The 16,603-nt window shown below is 35.1% G+C and overlaps 1 protein-coding gene across 1 annotated transcript in view; it reads left to right on the forward strand.

Moving 5' to 3' along the window:
- Positions 1 to 16,603, forward strand: part of chrnb2 (cholinergic receptor, nicotinic, beta 2) — a 57,401-nt gene that overhangs the window by 27,309 nt on the left and 13,489 nt on the right. The window contains exons 2-5 of the mRNA XM_005169754.5: positions 4,224 to 4,369; positions 6,701 to 6,745; positions 9,449 to 9,558; positions 14,218 to 15,349. Coding sequence (XP_005169811.1) covers positions 4,224 to 4,369; positions 6,701 to 6,745; positions 9,449 to 9,558; positions 14,218 to 15,349 — 1,433 coding nt within the window. The remainder of the gene's footprint in view (positions 1 to 4,223; positions 4,370 to 6,700; positions 6,746 to 9,448; positions 9,559 to 14,217; positions 15,350 to 16,603) is intronic.

A 16,603-nucleotide genomic window follows, 5' to 3' on the forward strand; every position in this document is an offset into this window, starting at 1 on the left:
AAAATCGTACATTTTAAGACGACTGAACTCGTACAAATTCGTATGAATTAGCCACTAAACTGACAAAACCTAAAATACTTACGTTTCCCCGTGAGATCAGGCAGGTCAAGTTGTTTTTTTCAGTCCTTTGTCGGTTTCTCTGTTGTTTTCAGAGTAATATTTTTCATTCAATATTAAATTACTAATAAATCTTTTTTTTTTTTTTTTACTTAAGCTACAAGCAGCAGTTACAGAAGAAGTAAAGCTGATTTAAAGTGCTGCTGTTGTGACGTTCTGAAAAGTTGTGATTTTTGACAAACATCTTTTAAAAAGATGCTTGACATTGTTCACTTTTTCATTCTCTGTAAGCATATCAAGCATCTACATTTGAAATAATGAACCTAAATGTACTAAAAATGAGGCATGTATAATAACCAGCTGATGGAAATGCAAATTGATGTGGCCTCATAGTACATTATTTTCAAATAATTCAACAAACTAATGTTAATTATTCAGCTTATAACTATACAGCTAACACACTTAAAGACATTATTGAGTTGTTTTATAAATATATTTGCTAGGTTTTTGCTAATGAATGTAGACTAGGTTCCTTGGTTTTGTTTTATTTAGTTTTATTTAGTTTTTATTTTGTTTCTTGTTTGTGGGTTTTGAAGTCATTAAAAAACTGCTGTCAAGATCTGCCTGGAACCACTTTGGCTGTGCAGTTCCTCAAAATATTTACATTCCATGAAACATTCATCAACCAATCAGAGTTAACCCAGTAGACACACAACATCGTATGACATTAATATTAGGTTAGATTTAGCGCACCAGCATCTAAGGACAATGTTATTTTAACGTCCAATAACGGCTTGAAATGACGTTGATAATTTGTTAATTTTAGGTTGTGTTGGAAAGTGACCAAAATCCACCATCGAGCCAACATACTAATACTTGTACTTATATACTTACTACAACTACTTATGATCATTGATTACTTGGACTATTTAAACCTCTCTGTTTTACACACAAGTTGCAGAGTCTTGTAATACTGAACTCTGAACATTACAACACATTTTCCTTGTCTTGCCTTGCTGGTCTTGACCTTCACCCGGTTTCTTTGTTTGTTTTCGTTATACAGTATGCTGCCTGCCTTCGACCATCCGGCTGTATATTGACTACAACTCTGGATTGCCCGTATACATCTGTTTGTTTCTGTATTAACCATTGCTTGTCTGACCATTCTGTTTCATAAATCTGTGTTTGGATCCGCACTTCCCTTTGTCAGTGTCCTGTTTACAGACATAATGATGGCAAATACTGACATTTATTCATCAGGTATAGCAACCAAAATCTAACGTTTGATAGACGTCATATTGGTCACGTACACACAGCATTAAGCAGTAACATCATTAGACGTTGATATTTTGTTGTTTGTGGGGTGTGTTGAAAAGTAACAAAAATACAATGATTGTCCAACATTGGACGTTAATGTTGGACTGATGTTGGGTTCTGATGTCAACCCAATTTTCATTTCCAAACAAAATGCAACATTTCACAATGTTGGGGTACAACGTCAATCTGACATCAAATTGATGTCCTCTGGCTGCTGGGAAGCATTCACCAGCCTACATAAAATCATACGCTCGATTTCTTCTATGCAGCTTCTTCGTGACAGTATAGATATCTTTACCAGTTCACCAAATCTCATAACTCACTTTGGCCTTTTGAGTGACAATAAAAAAAGGACAACTGAGCAGAAAAGGGAAGCCACGTTTAGAACGGTAGATTTAGATCGCTGTGCAGGTGGAGAAAGGGAGAGTTTCTCCATTGGAGAAAGAGAGAGTTTATGGCGTGTGATTAGAGTCTTCATTGATCTGTGCAGTAGAAACATCATTCCTGTCCACTGAACACAGCAAGAGCGGCAAGAACAAGCCAATAAGAGAGATAGAGAGAGAGAGAGACTGAGAGGACGGCATGGATGAGTAGATGGTGAGAGAGACAGAGGAAATTTATTATGTTGACCCTGAGAAAAGAGAAAACAACAAGACAGGAGAAGTGTAGAGCAGTGCACTACATCACCTCTCAAAACACAAGACAGTCGGGGAATAGCAAACAGAACATTTGACTTGCTTATTAAAAACTGGATTAAAGCAGATTGCAGAGTTGTTTTTTTGTATCTAGTAAAGATTATAAAAGTGGTATAGAGCTGCAAAATATAATTTCAGCATTGTGCAAATTTGCAATATTCACATCACAGAATCTGAAATTATAGTTGACCAGACAGTACAGGTCAAAACACTGTGAGTCATTGAAAGCTTAATTTTCATTAATTTTCATGGACATTTTCATGTAAATATGTTTTTAAGCCCTTTGACTCTGTGAGCATTTTAAGTAAACTTAAAGAGGACCTACTCTGCCCCCTTTTAAAAGATGTAAGATAAGTCTCTGATGTCGCTAGAGTGTGTATGTGAAGTTTCAGCTCAAAATACACACAAATATTGCTTTATAACTTTAAAACTGCCCCTTTTAGACTTTAATTGATCCAATTGATCAAACTGTGCTGTTTTGTCAACTGTTGCTTTTAATTTAAATGATATTGTGCTCTATTTTAAAAGAGGGCGAAGCTACATAGAAATGCCTATGAGTCAGTATAGGGGCAGATTAAAAAAAACAACACTAATGTCCTGTGCTGAGGGAGCGACTGCCACAAGTGGGCTGGACTTGCCTCCTCTGATGACATGTGCAATGGAAGAATGTCAGTTGAAGTGATGGACTGTTTTTATGAATTGTGATTAAAAAAAAAATTACTAAAATTGATACATTTTTTACAATTAGAAGTTTTGCATGTAAACCCTTATAAAAGTGATTCTTGCATAATAGGTCCCCTTTAAATCATTTGGGCAAAATAAATGATAATGCTTGAAGCTTAAAGATTTGTATATAGAAAGAATTGAAGAGAATAATATACTAGTAAGGTACTATTAAGGTGCACCTAATAAAGTGGCCGGTGAGTGTATATCATGCTTGTAAATGATCTTTTCTAAATATCGCAATATCAGATTTTTCACATTCGTACAGCCCTAATGTGGGCCATACTACATTGATTCATGTTGGTTTTAGTGAATATTTGCATACAAAGGTATTGGGTCTGCTAACAGCCTGAAGTGGAATAACAGCTTTTACTTGATTTGATGAATAAAGCCATCCCACAGGATTGATCTTTACTGTAGAAGCTGTTAGTCAATTTCAGTAAGCATGTGACAAGGGTTTAATGAGCATGCAGTGATGAGTGTTTGCCTGACACTCTCTAAAATAAAAGAGATTTGAGGCACAGCTTCACTGCCAAACCCTGAATGATGATGTCCTTTTCATTCATTTCCATTTCCACCATTTATTTCTTGCATTCGGAAAATGCATAGATATCTATAAATATACATTTTTGTGCTGTCATTTCTTATTTTCATTTAGTTTTATTATTTAATGCTATGATTAAATATGATTGGGGTTGAATATGATTTAATCGCAATAAAAAATGTATCTAAATAAACTAAACAGAAATGTGAAAAGTAATGCAAATAAAGACAACATAATCACACAAACCTAAAAAATAATAGAACTATTATTCATATGGCAAAGATATGAAAATAAAACTTCATTTGATCCTTTTAAAAACATTTAATAATAATAATAAGTAATATAATTGCAAAGAACAGTGTCCAAAAGAAATAGAATAAAAAATATTGATATAACTACTAAAAACATTGATTGTAAAACTACAATTTTCATTTTCTAATTTATATTAATATTTATGAAAGTAATTTAATGCTACTTAGAAAATAAATGTGTATGTGGTATAATAAAATATTAAATTTTATACATATTTGTATTGTATAATCATAATGAAATATAATCACATTCATCATTATTAAAACAATAGGATTTCAATAAATAATACACTTTATTTTACTGCTTAAGGGTTTACAATGCTTCACAGTAATGTTTTCTCCAGTGGTTTACTTATAAAATAACATGAATTTTATTATGACAGACTGTTATATTTCTGTTTCATTCGTCTAATGTGTTCTCCAGAGAGCTTTTGTGTGTTTTGCAGCTGGGCCTCTGGGTTATACAAAAGTACGCAGCAGATGCCACATCCAACAATGCGAATCTTTTTTGGAAAATATGACTTCATGTTTTGGATATGTATGGATATGTATTGATAAATCATGTGTCTCTTCCAGGCGGTTATGGGGCAGATACAGAAGAGAGACTGGTGGAGCATCTTCTCAATCCAGCTCACTACAACAAACTGATCCGACCAGCTACTAATGGATCAGAAGTGGTGACAGTGCAGCTGATGGTCTCGCTGGCGCAGCTCATCAGTGTGGTCAGTGGACACCTACACTTTGATTCTCATATTTAAATGCAGAATGAATAATAAAGATCCTCCTTTATGCTCTTTCACCTATTAATTTGCCTGTAGTGTGGAAAATACAATAGCCAGATGTGAATGACAAAGGTCTGCAAGGGTAGAAAGTGGAATTATTGTCTCCCAAATAAAAAAAAATTCTGAACAGTCTTAAATGAGTTGTCCCTCATCCCTCATTAGCCCCTTTCACACATACAGAACCTTTCCGGAAAATTCCATATCCAAAAACATATCCAATGCTTTTAGCATTCGTTGTTTAAACTGACAGACCCTCATTCTCTGAAACTGGATTTATGGTTAAACGAATAAGAAGCCAACTTTCACCCTATTGTTTTGATACAGTATGTCTTGTTCTGACATGTGAAGTAACAAACATGAAATGCTTACTTGATTTAAAAACAAAAGTTAAATACAATTTCAAATAATTTTTAAAGAGTTTTAACCTTTTAGCCACCACCACAACATGGACTAAATTTTTACTCAAAACAATTATGAACAATGCCCATCGCTATGTAAATAATGAAGTATGCCTAATAAGTAATGTTATCATAACTTTAACTAGGACTGGGCAGTGACTTGTAGAAATTTTGATTAGAAAATTGGTGTTTTTTCTTTGTGTTTTTACCTTTAGTGGATGTTAAGCTATTGCCTTCAAAACAATTAGAAACCCTTGAAATTGCACAGTAGAGTCACTTCATTTAAAGTTTCTCTAAACTGTTTCTGGTCTAGCTTTAGAAAATGAAATGTATGGCTGTTATATTGATCTTATTCTTCACGTTAGAGTGGATGCAGCCATTGGAACATTAATGGCTTGAGACTTCGAAACTCATTCACTTCCATTGATTTATAGCCATAAAACCAGCTTGTTTTGTTGCTAACTGGTGTTTTATGATTACATTTTTAATGTATAGTCATAAACACAATTGTTCCTAGGTCAAGCAATTTGACTGTTTCTGCCATTTGCGAGTCAATTCTCTTATAGGAAACTGAAAGAAAAGAGCTTACTCCAGCCCTAGAGAACAACATCAATAACCCTTACCAACTGTAACTCACTTAGCATTGACACTTTGTTAAAGCATTGTATTTTCAGTGACTTTTAAAGTAAACTCGTTTATTCAACGTCTATTCTATTTTCAAATATGGTCATCTTAGCTCCATTTTAAGCCTAAGTAGGCTTAGTGATCTGTGGAATAATGCAGTTAGGCTCTGAGGCTTCAGCATTAGCCTGATTTTTTCGAGTGAATGTTGTCGGTGTGCTGTAGGAAGCAAGTGTGGACAACAGGAAATGGCCATTTCAGTTCCCACAGGTGCAGCAATTACCAATGCTTACTGACCACTCATCATTCTATGCGAACCGCTCAGCTGTCAGCCAATTACATGCCTCCTTCATACCTGTAATGCATTGTAAATCAACAACAGCTCACTTACCTGGGCTGATAGCTGGAGGAAAGCAGTGTCATTCCTGTGTGATTCATTTTTGGAGGGCCGGCAGGGGCTTCTTAACGTCCTTGATACATAAAAGAACCATTCCGCCCAAGAATGTGTAGCCTTTGATCAATAAAAAGAGATTTGAAAGCATCAAATGGTGAACTTTGAAGAATACTTTTCCTTTTATCATTTTTTGGTAAAAAATGAACAGTTTTATTTAATATGTACATCATGAGCCATCATTTAAAGCCTGTTTTTTTCTTATGCTGAATCACTTCCATGCACCTGTGCTGTTAGTAGTGTTTAATAGGACTATATACTGTATATATATATATATATATATATATATATATATATATATATATATATATAATAATATATATATATATATATATATATATATATATATATATATATATATATATATATATATATATATATATATATAAACTATTTGAATATGTGACTTATTCTAATATGAGATACAAACACACACTTATGGAGTGTTAAAAAACTTGTTTCATTGCATCCGGTGCATCTTCTAATTTTGACTAAGAAATATATATCTCAGCTATTGATGGTTATGGGTACACTTTACAATACATCTAAAATTTTCTTAGTTTAGGCATTGTGATTTAGCTGGGACTCAATCCATTGACTGCCATAATCTACTGCTTGAGAACAAACTTTTACAATTTTTAAAAAGGGTACAATATCTTTATAATATTCATATTTTAAAGCTATGAATTAAAAATAACAAGTTGACAAGTTACAAATAAGTTGTTTAGTTATATCATTAAGTTGTATTTGTTATTAAGATTTTTTCCTTCCCTCTCTGTCTTTTTATTTTTTCCTACACAGCACGAGAGAGAACAGATCATGACCACCAATGTCTGGCTTACACAGGTCAGTCACATTAATCTAACCCATTTTACTTTCCTGACATAAAATGTTTAACACACAACAAAAAGTGCTTTACTTGATTGTTCTGTTGGTTTCTATCCAAGGTAATAACTGTAATTTAAATTAATGCTTTTAAAGAATAATATTAATTAAACACAACAATAAAAACAATAAAATGTCAGCAAATTAGGTTAAAAATAATAAAAGTTCCCATGTTAATTTAAAAAAAGCATGCATCTTAATATATATGCATTAGGCTTGAAATGCATCATCATCAGTTTATACGCTACCTACGGTGGCCGAGAGAGCTTAACATGCTGCAGTTTAAGAAAACACATGCAATTACAAAAAATGCCAGCAAATTAAGAAAAGATCTTCATCCGTTTGACAGCACATACGCTGCAAGTCCTCACAATGCAAACACGTTTAAAAAAAACCGCTGCATATGTGCTCACAACACTTTCAAATATACAAAAATGCGAAATGTTTCAAGAGGACCTAAAAACATGGCAGACCGGGCTACTTAGCTTATGGGTATTTATTTACTTGATATTAAGCTGCACCATGTTTGTGTTTCGTAACATCTAAATTTTACGAGGTGAGTTGTTAGCCCAACACTCAACCCCCAACCTGCAAAGAGGACCAGGACATACAGACATACACTATGAACAATTTAGCATACCCAGTTTAGCTATAGCGGATGTCTTTGGAGTTGTGGGGGAAACTGGAGTACCTGGAGGAAACCTTCATGTAAAAATACGAAATCTGAAAGACAAGGGAATCAGGGTGTTAAAAGAAACAAACAACAAACTCTACTTTTAAAGATTATCTGCTGTTTCACTGGGCAAAATAGTCACGGCACGTTTTTGGGTCCCCTTGAAACATTTCCATTGAGTTCCAATGTTTTTCAAAGTGTTGTGAGAATTTAGCGTGTTTTCGTAAAATTGTTTGAGTTGTGAGAAAATTCAGCGTATTTTCGTAAATTGTTTGAGTTGTGAGAAAATTCAGCGTGTTTTCGTAAATTGTTTGCGTTGTGAGAAAATTAAGTGTGTTTTCATAAATTGTTTGCATTGTGAGAAAATGCAGTGCGTTTTCGTAAATTTTTTGCGTTGTGAGAAAATGCCATGTGTTTTCGTAAATTGATTGCGCTGTGAGAAAAATGCAGCATGTTTTCGTAAACTGTTTGTGCTGTGAGAAAATGCAGCACGTTTTCATAAATTGTTTTCGTTGTGTGAAAATGCAGCACATTTTTTAAAGTGTATGCATTGAAGATCTGTTAATTTAGATCTGTTAAGTTTTCTAAATTTCCGCACGTTAAGTTCTCTCGGCCACCCTAGCTACCACACAAAATATTTTAGACTGTATATACAGTAATAAATTATTGGTGTAGACGTATTATTGGTGTAGACAATTTATTGTTATAAACACTTTATTTTACTTTATTTATGTGTCATTTCCATTTCGCTCTAATTAATTTTATATTACTTTTTAATTACTTTTTTATACTAAAATTTATAGTTTAAAATAAAACCTAGGTCAAATGTTTTTCCTTTGTGTATTCAAACATCTCATCCGAATTGGTTTGTACAGATACAGTTCTCTGTTACACATCTCTCTCTTTTTCTCGCTCGTTCTCCATCTTTCTGTCACTCCCTCTCTGAATCATCTGCTCATGGTCACTATGACCATAGATGTCATTTGGCAGGAGGTATTGCTGCTGTCAGTACAGGTTACCCATACAACTTCACAACTGTATGTGCCTTTCCTAGCCAGTGTATGTGTATAAGATCTGTGCGTCAGAGTAAAGAACATAATATAATCACATTAATGGTCACTATCTTTAAACTGACCGTAAGTGTGTTAAATTACCACCACTTGACATTTATCACTCTTTTTGTGTGTATCAAGACAACTACCATTAATTAGGCTGTGCTTTATGACCGTTCTCAGTCGCAGTCTGTTTAATCTGTCAGCATTTATCGCCTCAAGTGATTAGTTCTCACTTTCTAATCTAGTTTATTCAGACATTCCTATTAGTAATGAAATGTGACAGTTTATTAATACATACGCTAAATATGCTGCTAATTGACTGAAAGCAGTGCCGTGTGTGACTGATGAACATGATCTTAACAGCATGCTTGGTTACACCATCTGCACAAGTCAATGAGAAATTATAGTTTCATAACATGAAATGTGTGAAAGAAGGCTGTGGATTTGGAGTATATTTCACTTTCATCGTAACCCAGCAACAATTTTTTTGTTTTTAAAAATATGTCTAATAGTTGTCTAAACGTAGTCATCTTGGCTAAAACAATACTGAATATGGGCCGTCAGTGAAAATCTAATAGACATCTAAGAATAGGCTAAAACTAGATCGAATTAACAGAAATGAATGACTGCAAATATAAAGTCTGTTTAATCTGTCTATTTGACGACTAGTTGAGTTTAGTCTTGTTTTAGCAAAGCTGTTTACTTTTAGATGTCTATTAGATGTCTATTAAACACAAAATTGTTTGCTGGGTAGTGTCAAGGATTGACAAAAGGTGTTTTGTCATTAGCATGTGCTGCGAGGTGTTATAACTTCATTACCTGGTAGTAAAACGCATCTTTCTCCACACACAACCCTTCAGAAGTCATCATTTGTTGACATTAAGATGAATGAAAATGCTAATTAAGTCTACCGTGGTTGTTTATTTTCATCTTCAGGAATGGCAGGACTACAGACTAACATGGAGCCCAGAAGAGTTTGATGGCATGAAGAAGGTCCGTCTTCCCTCCAAGCATATTTGGCTGCCTGATGTTGTTCTTTATAACAAGTAAGCCTCGAAAGATCATGTTGCTTAGCTTTCTCTACAACTTATCGCTGCTTTATTACATCTGATCCTTTCTTCCTTTCCTCTTTCATCGAAGCGTAGATAACATCTGTGCTTATCAGTCTCCGTCTCATTAGCGGTGTTCCCGTGTCACATTACATGACCTCACTGTAAATAAAGCATGTTCCTGCTCTCTTGCTCTCATGCCGCGTAGTGGAAGATGATTTATATTTAAGCTAATTAAAACAATACTTCCTCCTGTGTTTGTCTTTATGTATCATTGATAAACTGTGTGCAGATAAACACCGCAAAGAAACAGGCCTCAAAGGTTTGAAAATTGTCTCAAAAAAAAAATTCTGTACAGCAGTAATGTTATAGGAATTATCTAAAAAAAGTAATATGCCTTTACCAAATGCCTTAACCTACTGTAAAAGTTACATAAGGCACTTACATTTGAAGTAGACATGGTCAGGCAGTAAAGACACACCATGCTATACATGCAAACACAATTGAATTACATAAAATCTGGTTAAAGTTAAATTACCCAAATTTTTAAGGTCACTGGTTTAATTCACAGCAAATGTGGCATCAGTTAAAAGTGCAAGCTTAACACCATGTCTACTTCAGACACAACCATGCTGCTTAAAGGTGCAGTACGTGATCTGCCACAATGCTAACTGGCTAGCATAAATCTCTGAAACACTGTCCCTACCCTGCCATCCAAAGCCACGCCTCCTGAAACACGAGTACGTGCACCTCAGGAATTATACTTACTACCAAGCCATACTTATATGCTATTTCAGACTAAATATTCAGAGTAGTGGTAAATAATATAGCGAGCACGTCACAGGTTGTCATGTTCAAAAATTAACCATTGTGAATATAAAACCAACTTCACCTCAGTAAAGCAGGCTAGGCGGAATAGAAAAAGGTTCCTTAGGAAACAGAAAATAGTCACATCAGTCTTTTACCGGGAGATTTTAGTGGCTGAATTACACTTCTGTGCATATAACCCATTTTTAACAACAAAATCTACATCAGCTTGGCGTTAAGCTAACATAGTTTTAAAACAAAACATTATCTAACAGAAATACTTCAGAAATACTTCAGCCATGGTGTCATCCTTCGTCATCCTTCGTCCAGCATGCAAAAGTCACTCCAATATTGATTCAGGATTTTAAAAAGTATTGATTTTAAAAAGTATTGTACACGATCTGCATGAGCGGCTGCACTATAGTTCGAATCTGCATTTGCTGCAGTTTGAGCTACTTATCAGAATTATGCGAAATGTCAGCCTGACACTATTTGATTGGCTGAACATTTTTTAGTTATATGGCTTACTCAGAATATAAAAATAAACATAAACACATTTAGATCATTTACTTTAATCATTACGATTGGAATATGAAGAGACTTTTAAACAGCACAACAACAAATGTTACTGAAGAAAATCACTTACTGCACCTTTAAAGAAGTGTTTCTCAATTCTGGTTCTCGCACCCCACTCCACTTCACATTTTGTATTTTTTTCTTTTCACTGTAGACAATTAGTCCACAGGATGTTCTGCCATGATTTCAGCTTTAGGAAGCATATGTTTTATTCAAATGTCATTTTAGTGTGTGATATGTGGATTTATATTGTAATTATTTACAGAGGTATACTACTATATATATATATATATATATATATATATATATATATATATATATATATATATATATATATATATATATATATATATATATATTAGAAGATAAATAAAGGTTTCTTGTGTTCAGGTAGAGAGCAATGAAGGAGCATTGAGTATAGAGCAATGCTCACTATGTAGGGACCTGTCAATTAGAACACAGTTCATGCATGGAGCGTGAATTAGGTTTGAAAAAGAAGAGAGACAAAACATGTAGATTTGTGGGACACGAGAACTGGGAATGAGAACCACTTGCTTACATCACATCAGCTGCCTATACTAGAAAAATTGCCTATAGCAACTAACTTGTCCTTTATGTTAGTATATCATAAATCAAATGAAATCTGTATATTGTCTGAGATTTGTTGCATGTGTTGCATACTGTAAATTAAGTGTAGACAGATTAAGTCTTTCTGGATTATATTGTCTTCACTTGTGTCCAAAGTAGATGGTGTAAGCCTACAACATCACTACATGAAATACAGTTAACCAAGTCAAAGGGAATATGGAGTTATTTTTCTTCCCATTTGCAATGCTTTTCTCATTTACAATGCAATTAGAGTGAGTAATATTCCTTTACTCACAGTTAAATGTGATGTTTACAACCACAGTAGCACAGGGCTAAACACACTTTGCAAAGCCTTACTATGTGTACAGGCACACCAAAATGATACAGCATTAGTAATGCTTAACCAAATCCACCTCAAAAGTATTATGACTTTAAAAAACTGGTAATGACTAATCCCAGTCCTGGAGAGTCACTGTCCTGCAGAGTTTCTTTCCAGTTCAAGACTTATCAAACACAGCTGAAAAAGCTAGATAAGGTATAAAGGTTTCATGGGTACTTTTTAAAGGGTGGAAAAAAGCTTTCCGGTTTGTGACCACTTATATAGTCTCGCGTAGGCAGACCTAAGACTGAAGAGGTCTGAAGATTTGGGATCTTTGGCTGCTTTGAATGGTCAAGGACTGCCCATTATGTTATATGACTGACAGTTTACCAACCAATCACATTTCATTTTGTGCCACATCATGTTTGTAGGTGTGGAAGTGTCCTCAGAATAACACCCCATAATGCAACCACATTCAATAATCCAGCGTTTAGGTCAAATTAATAAATGCTCATTCTTACAAAGTTATTCTCACAATAACAGATGGGTGTGCAAGGAGTAAATCACTAATTTATGACCTTCTCAGAAAGTTCTATGCAGTGTTGGGGGTAATGCATTACAAGTAATGCGAGTTACATAATAATATTACTTTTCTAAGTAATGAGTAAAGTAACGCATTACTAAATAACAAGTGTTATTACTAAGTATTATTATTACTAAGTATACTAAATATCATTATTAAGTAATAAAATTTGAGTTACTTTTTAAAAAATGTAATACAAGTTACTTTTTAATTAGATCATAAAAAAATAAATCGCTAATTTAAAATGATCGTAGTCATGTTAAATCCTACAATCAATGAGAGAATGCAAGAACAAACAGAAACCAAAATGGCTTTGGCTTACTGTATTCTCATTTTCTCATTATTTTGAATGGATTAAAGAAATGCAAAAGGACAGAAATGTCTCAAAAGACAGTGATTTTACTTCACTAATAAGACAAAAGGTACAAAAGTAGCACATTGCTTAAAACTTTGATAAATCTGTATGGCACATAGCTTGAGGGTCAGGGAGTGCTCAGAACATATTATCCTACATTATTATTATTATTATTATTTTTTTTTTTTTTTTTTTTTTTATTATTATTTAAGTAAATGAAGCTCATTTGGTGCATTGTTTATTGCAGAGCTCCTTTATTTAGAAAAAAAAAGGAAAATATCCTGAGAGTTATGAAAGAGATCAAGCCTCAGCCAGGTCAGAAAAAGTAATGCAAAAGTAACATAATGCATTACTTATTATAAAAAGTAAGTAACGCAACTATTTACTTTTTTGGAGAATAACTCAATATTCTAATGTGTTACTTTCAAAGTTACTTTCCCCAACACTGGTTACCAACCCAGGCTCATTCTGAAAATGCACCTCTATACATTTTTGGAGATCACCTAATACATTTTAGGAGGTAAGTTTTTTTTTTTTTTTTTGCAGTATTTGTTTTCTTGAATCCACTAGAGGCCGCTGTGTATGCTTTTTGAGATCTTTGAGAAATTTCTCTCGAGAGTGCCATTCGCACCTGCTGTTCTCTCGTAAATCCACCAGAGGCCACTGTCTACAGACTAATTGACAGATAAAATGACTGACTGACTGATCGACTGACCCACCGTCCCCCTTTTCTAAACCCAACCAATAGTATTTTAAAAAGCACAGATTGACCCGCCCATTCACTTCTCTAAACATAAACCAACAAATTTAAAAGCAATTTTCAAAAAATCAAATCTGATTTTTACCACTTTCTCACCTGTTATTTACTTATTTTACTTTTTGGCACTTTGTTTGCACTTTATTTGCTTACTGGAACTATTCTTTACTGGACTCAAACCCCTTTGTCATGGCCACTTTGTCATACCACCCCGTAGAATTCATTTAAAAAATAAAATCCAGCCATACGTATTTCTGGCTACATAATTCGCAGCCTCCAGAAATGTACAGTATATAGGGCTACATTTTCAGAATGAGCCTATGTTGCTGGTTACATATTCATAAATAAGCACTGTCCTCAACATGAACAATCACAGCATTTATATTTGCTTAGACTTGTTTCCAGGAAGGCAAATTAAGATTGCTACATGGTGCACACTCAACTCTCACAAGCACATTACATTGAAACCAATCAGAGGATGAATGAGGGTCTGTAAAGTGTTTTCAGAATAGTTTGGCATGTGCATCAGACATATAACCAAAGGTCCATGTGTGGTGTTCAGCATGACGCCTGAGGCTGAGAATACCACTTAAATTATGCCAGAAATGCTGTTGATAAACCTTCTTTTCAATTATTAAGCACCTTATAACTTCTGTCTCCTCTCCCATCAGTGCTGACGGCATGTATGAGGTGTCATTCTACTCCAATGCTGTCGTCTCCTATGATGGAAGTGTCTTCTGGTTGCCACCAGCGATCTATAAGAGTGCCTGTAAAATTGAGGTGAAGCACTTCCCATTCGACCAGCAAAACTGCACTCTAAGCTTTCGTTCCTGGACCTATGACCGTACAGAAGTGGACTTGGTTCTGCGTGCAGACGTGGCAAGCATGGATGATTTCACACCCAGTGGTGAGTGGGATATCATTGCTCTTCCTGGCCGTCGAAATGAGAACCCTTCAGACCCAACTTACGTAGACATCACCTACGACTTCATCATCCGCCGAAAACCCCTGTTCTACACAATCAACCTCATCATTCCTTGCGTCCTCATCACCTCGCTGGCCATCCTGGTGTTCTACCTGCCGTCAGACTGTGGCGAAAAGATGACGCTGTGCATCTCGGTGCTCCTTGCCCTCACTGTGTTCCTGCTGCTGATCTCTAAAATTGTGCCCCCCACTTCTCTCGATGTCCCTCTGGTTGGGAAGTATCTGATGTTCACCATGGTGCTGGTCACATTCTCCATTGTGACGAGTGTGTGTGTGCTGAACGTGCACCACCGGTCGCCCACCACACACACTATGCCTCCGTGGGTGAAGTTGGTGTTCCTCAACAAGTTGCCTGCTCTTCTCTTCATGCGGCAGCCGCGTAACAGCAGTGAACGACAGCGTCTGCGCCAACGTCGGCGTGCCAATGAACAGCAGGAAGGTGGGCGAGGGGGTCTGGCTGCCGGGCTCATGGCAGGATTGGGTCTGAGCGGCTCTTCATCAGGGAGCAAAGAGAACAATGAGGCTTGCACATGCTATGTGAACCGGGCCTCTGTGAAACAGTTTGGGGCAGAGTTGGGTGGAGGGGGTGGTGGAGGTGGGTCAACAGATGGACTAAACGGAATAAGAGAAGGGGGCAGAGAGACCAGGGAAGGAGGTGCAAATCCATTGCAGGGATCTGCTCTACCTCGGGGGAAACAGCAGCCCCCTACTGTCCTCACTCAGGCTCTGCTGGCCCAGGCCTGTCCAGGGTTTGAGGAGGCTGTAGATGGAGTCCGCTTCATCGCAAACCACATGAAGAGTGAGGATGACGATCGTAGCGTGAGTCATTCTCTTTCATAATCACTTTTCTGTATGCACAGATACATGTTTTCATTTTGGCAACAATAGCATGCTATCATTCATATCAGTCATAGTTCAAGTAATGCTTCCTGTTCATTGTTGTACCTTTTAATGATAAAGTGACAACAGACTTGGTGACTCAGACTAGAAATATGAGAGGAAAACATTTCTTCTTGTTCAGCCCAAATAACTTTGATATGAAACTGAAATATTATTAGGCCTGTTGTCAAATGAATAAATAATCTGCTGCTGTGATTCCTGTAAAGCATTATAGCATTATATTTAAAGGCATACTGTAGTTCAACCAAAAATTTATTCTCAATATTTACGCATCAACATTGCTCTAACACATTAAACTTTTTTATGTTCTAAGCCTAAATGAAGATATTTAAAAAAAAAAAAGCTAAAATGTTTCAGTCCTTCCATAGCAAGTCCAAACACGCAACACTTTTACCAATGACGTTTGCTCTTTAATGTTTATGTGTAAATAAAATTCAATCAAATCACATGCCAAGTTAAATCATATAGAGCAGTGGTCTCTTATGAAAGCTTGAATTAATCAGTATAACTTTAACCATTAACTGTTTAAATGACTTTCAATGGAGGTACAAGAATTTCTGCTTCCAAATAATTTGTCTTTGTGCCTACATTTATTTTGCCATGATGAATCAGAAGCTTTTAAGAAGTGTTTTAATTTGATTTATCATAAAACTGCAATACATTAAATCTGTAATCTAATTACTTTACACTGTGAAACATTTTAGGTCATTACAGCAACAACAAAAACAATCTTTATTTCTTTTTTCGCTTTTTCTTGTACACTCAACTTTTTAAAACATTATTTTACTTAAAATGACTTGTCAGTAATGCAAAAAACATTTAGTTAACATAGGATTATATATTTTTTTATAATTTGTAATTTTTTGTTTATAATTTCTACTGAAAACAAAACCTTTTTAAGTTGTGCCAACTGAACATTTCTTGTCTGCAGATCTGGAATACCTGAAGTTTAGTGAACAAAAAAGCAAATCGAAATTAGTATTATGTTTCTTTTTTTTTTTTTTTTTTTGTACTGACTTAATTTTTTTTACGCCATGAACACCTGACCACCATGTATCAACACACTAACCACTACACTATTGGCCCCAACGTGTACTCAAATTTTGAAAACATCAGTAGCACCTAAAATGAGAAAAGTTGAGTGAACAAAAAACTCTTGTGGAAATTGGAATT

Source organism: Danio rerio, chromosome 16 (assembly GCF_049306965.1).
Source record: "Danio rerio strain Tuebingen ecotype United States chromosome 16, GRCz12tu, whole genome shotgun sequence".
Classification (NCBI taxonomy): Eukaryota; Metazoa; Chordata; class Actinopteri; order Cypriniformes; family Danionidae; genus Danio; species Danio rerio.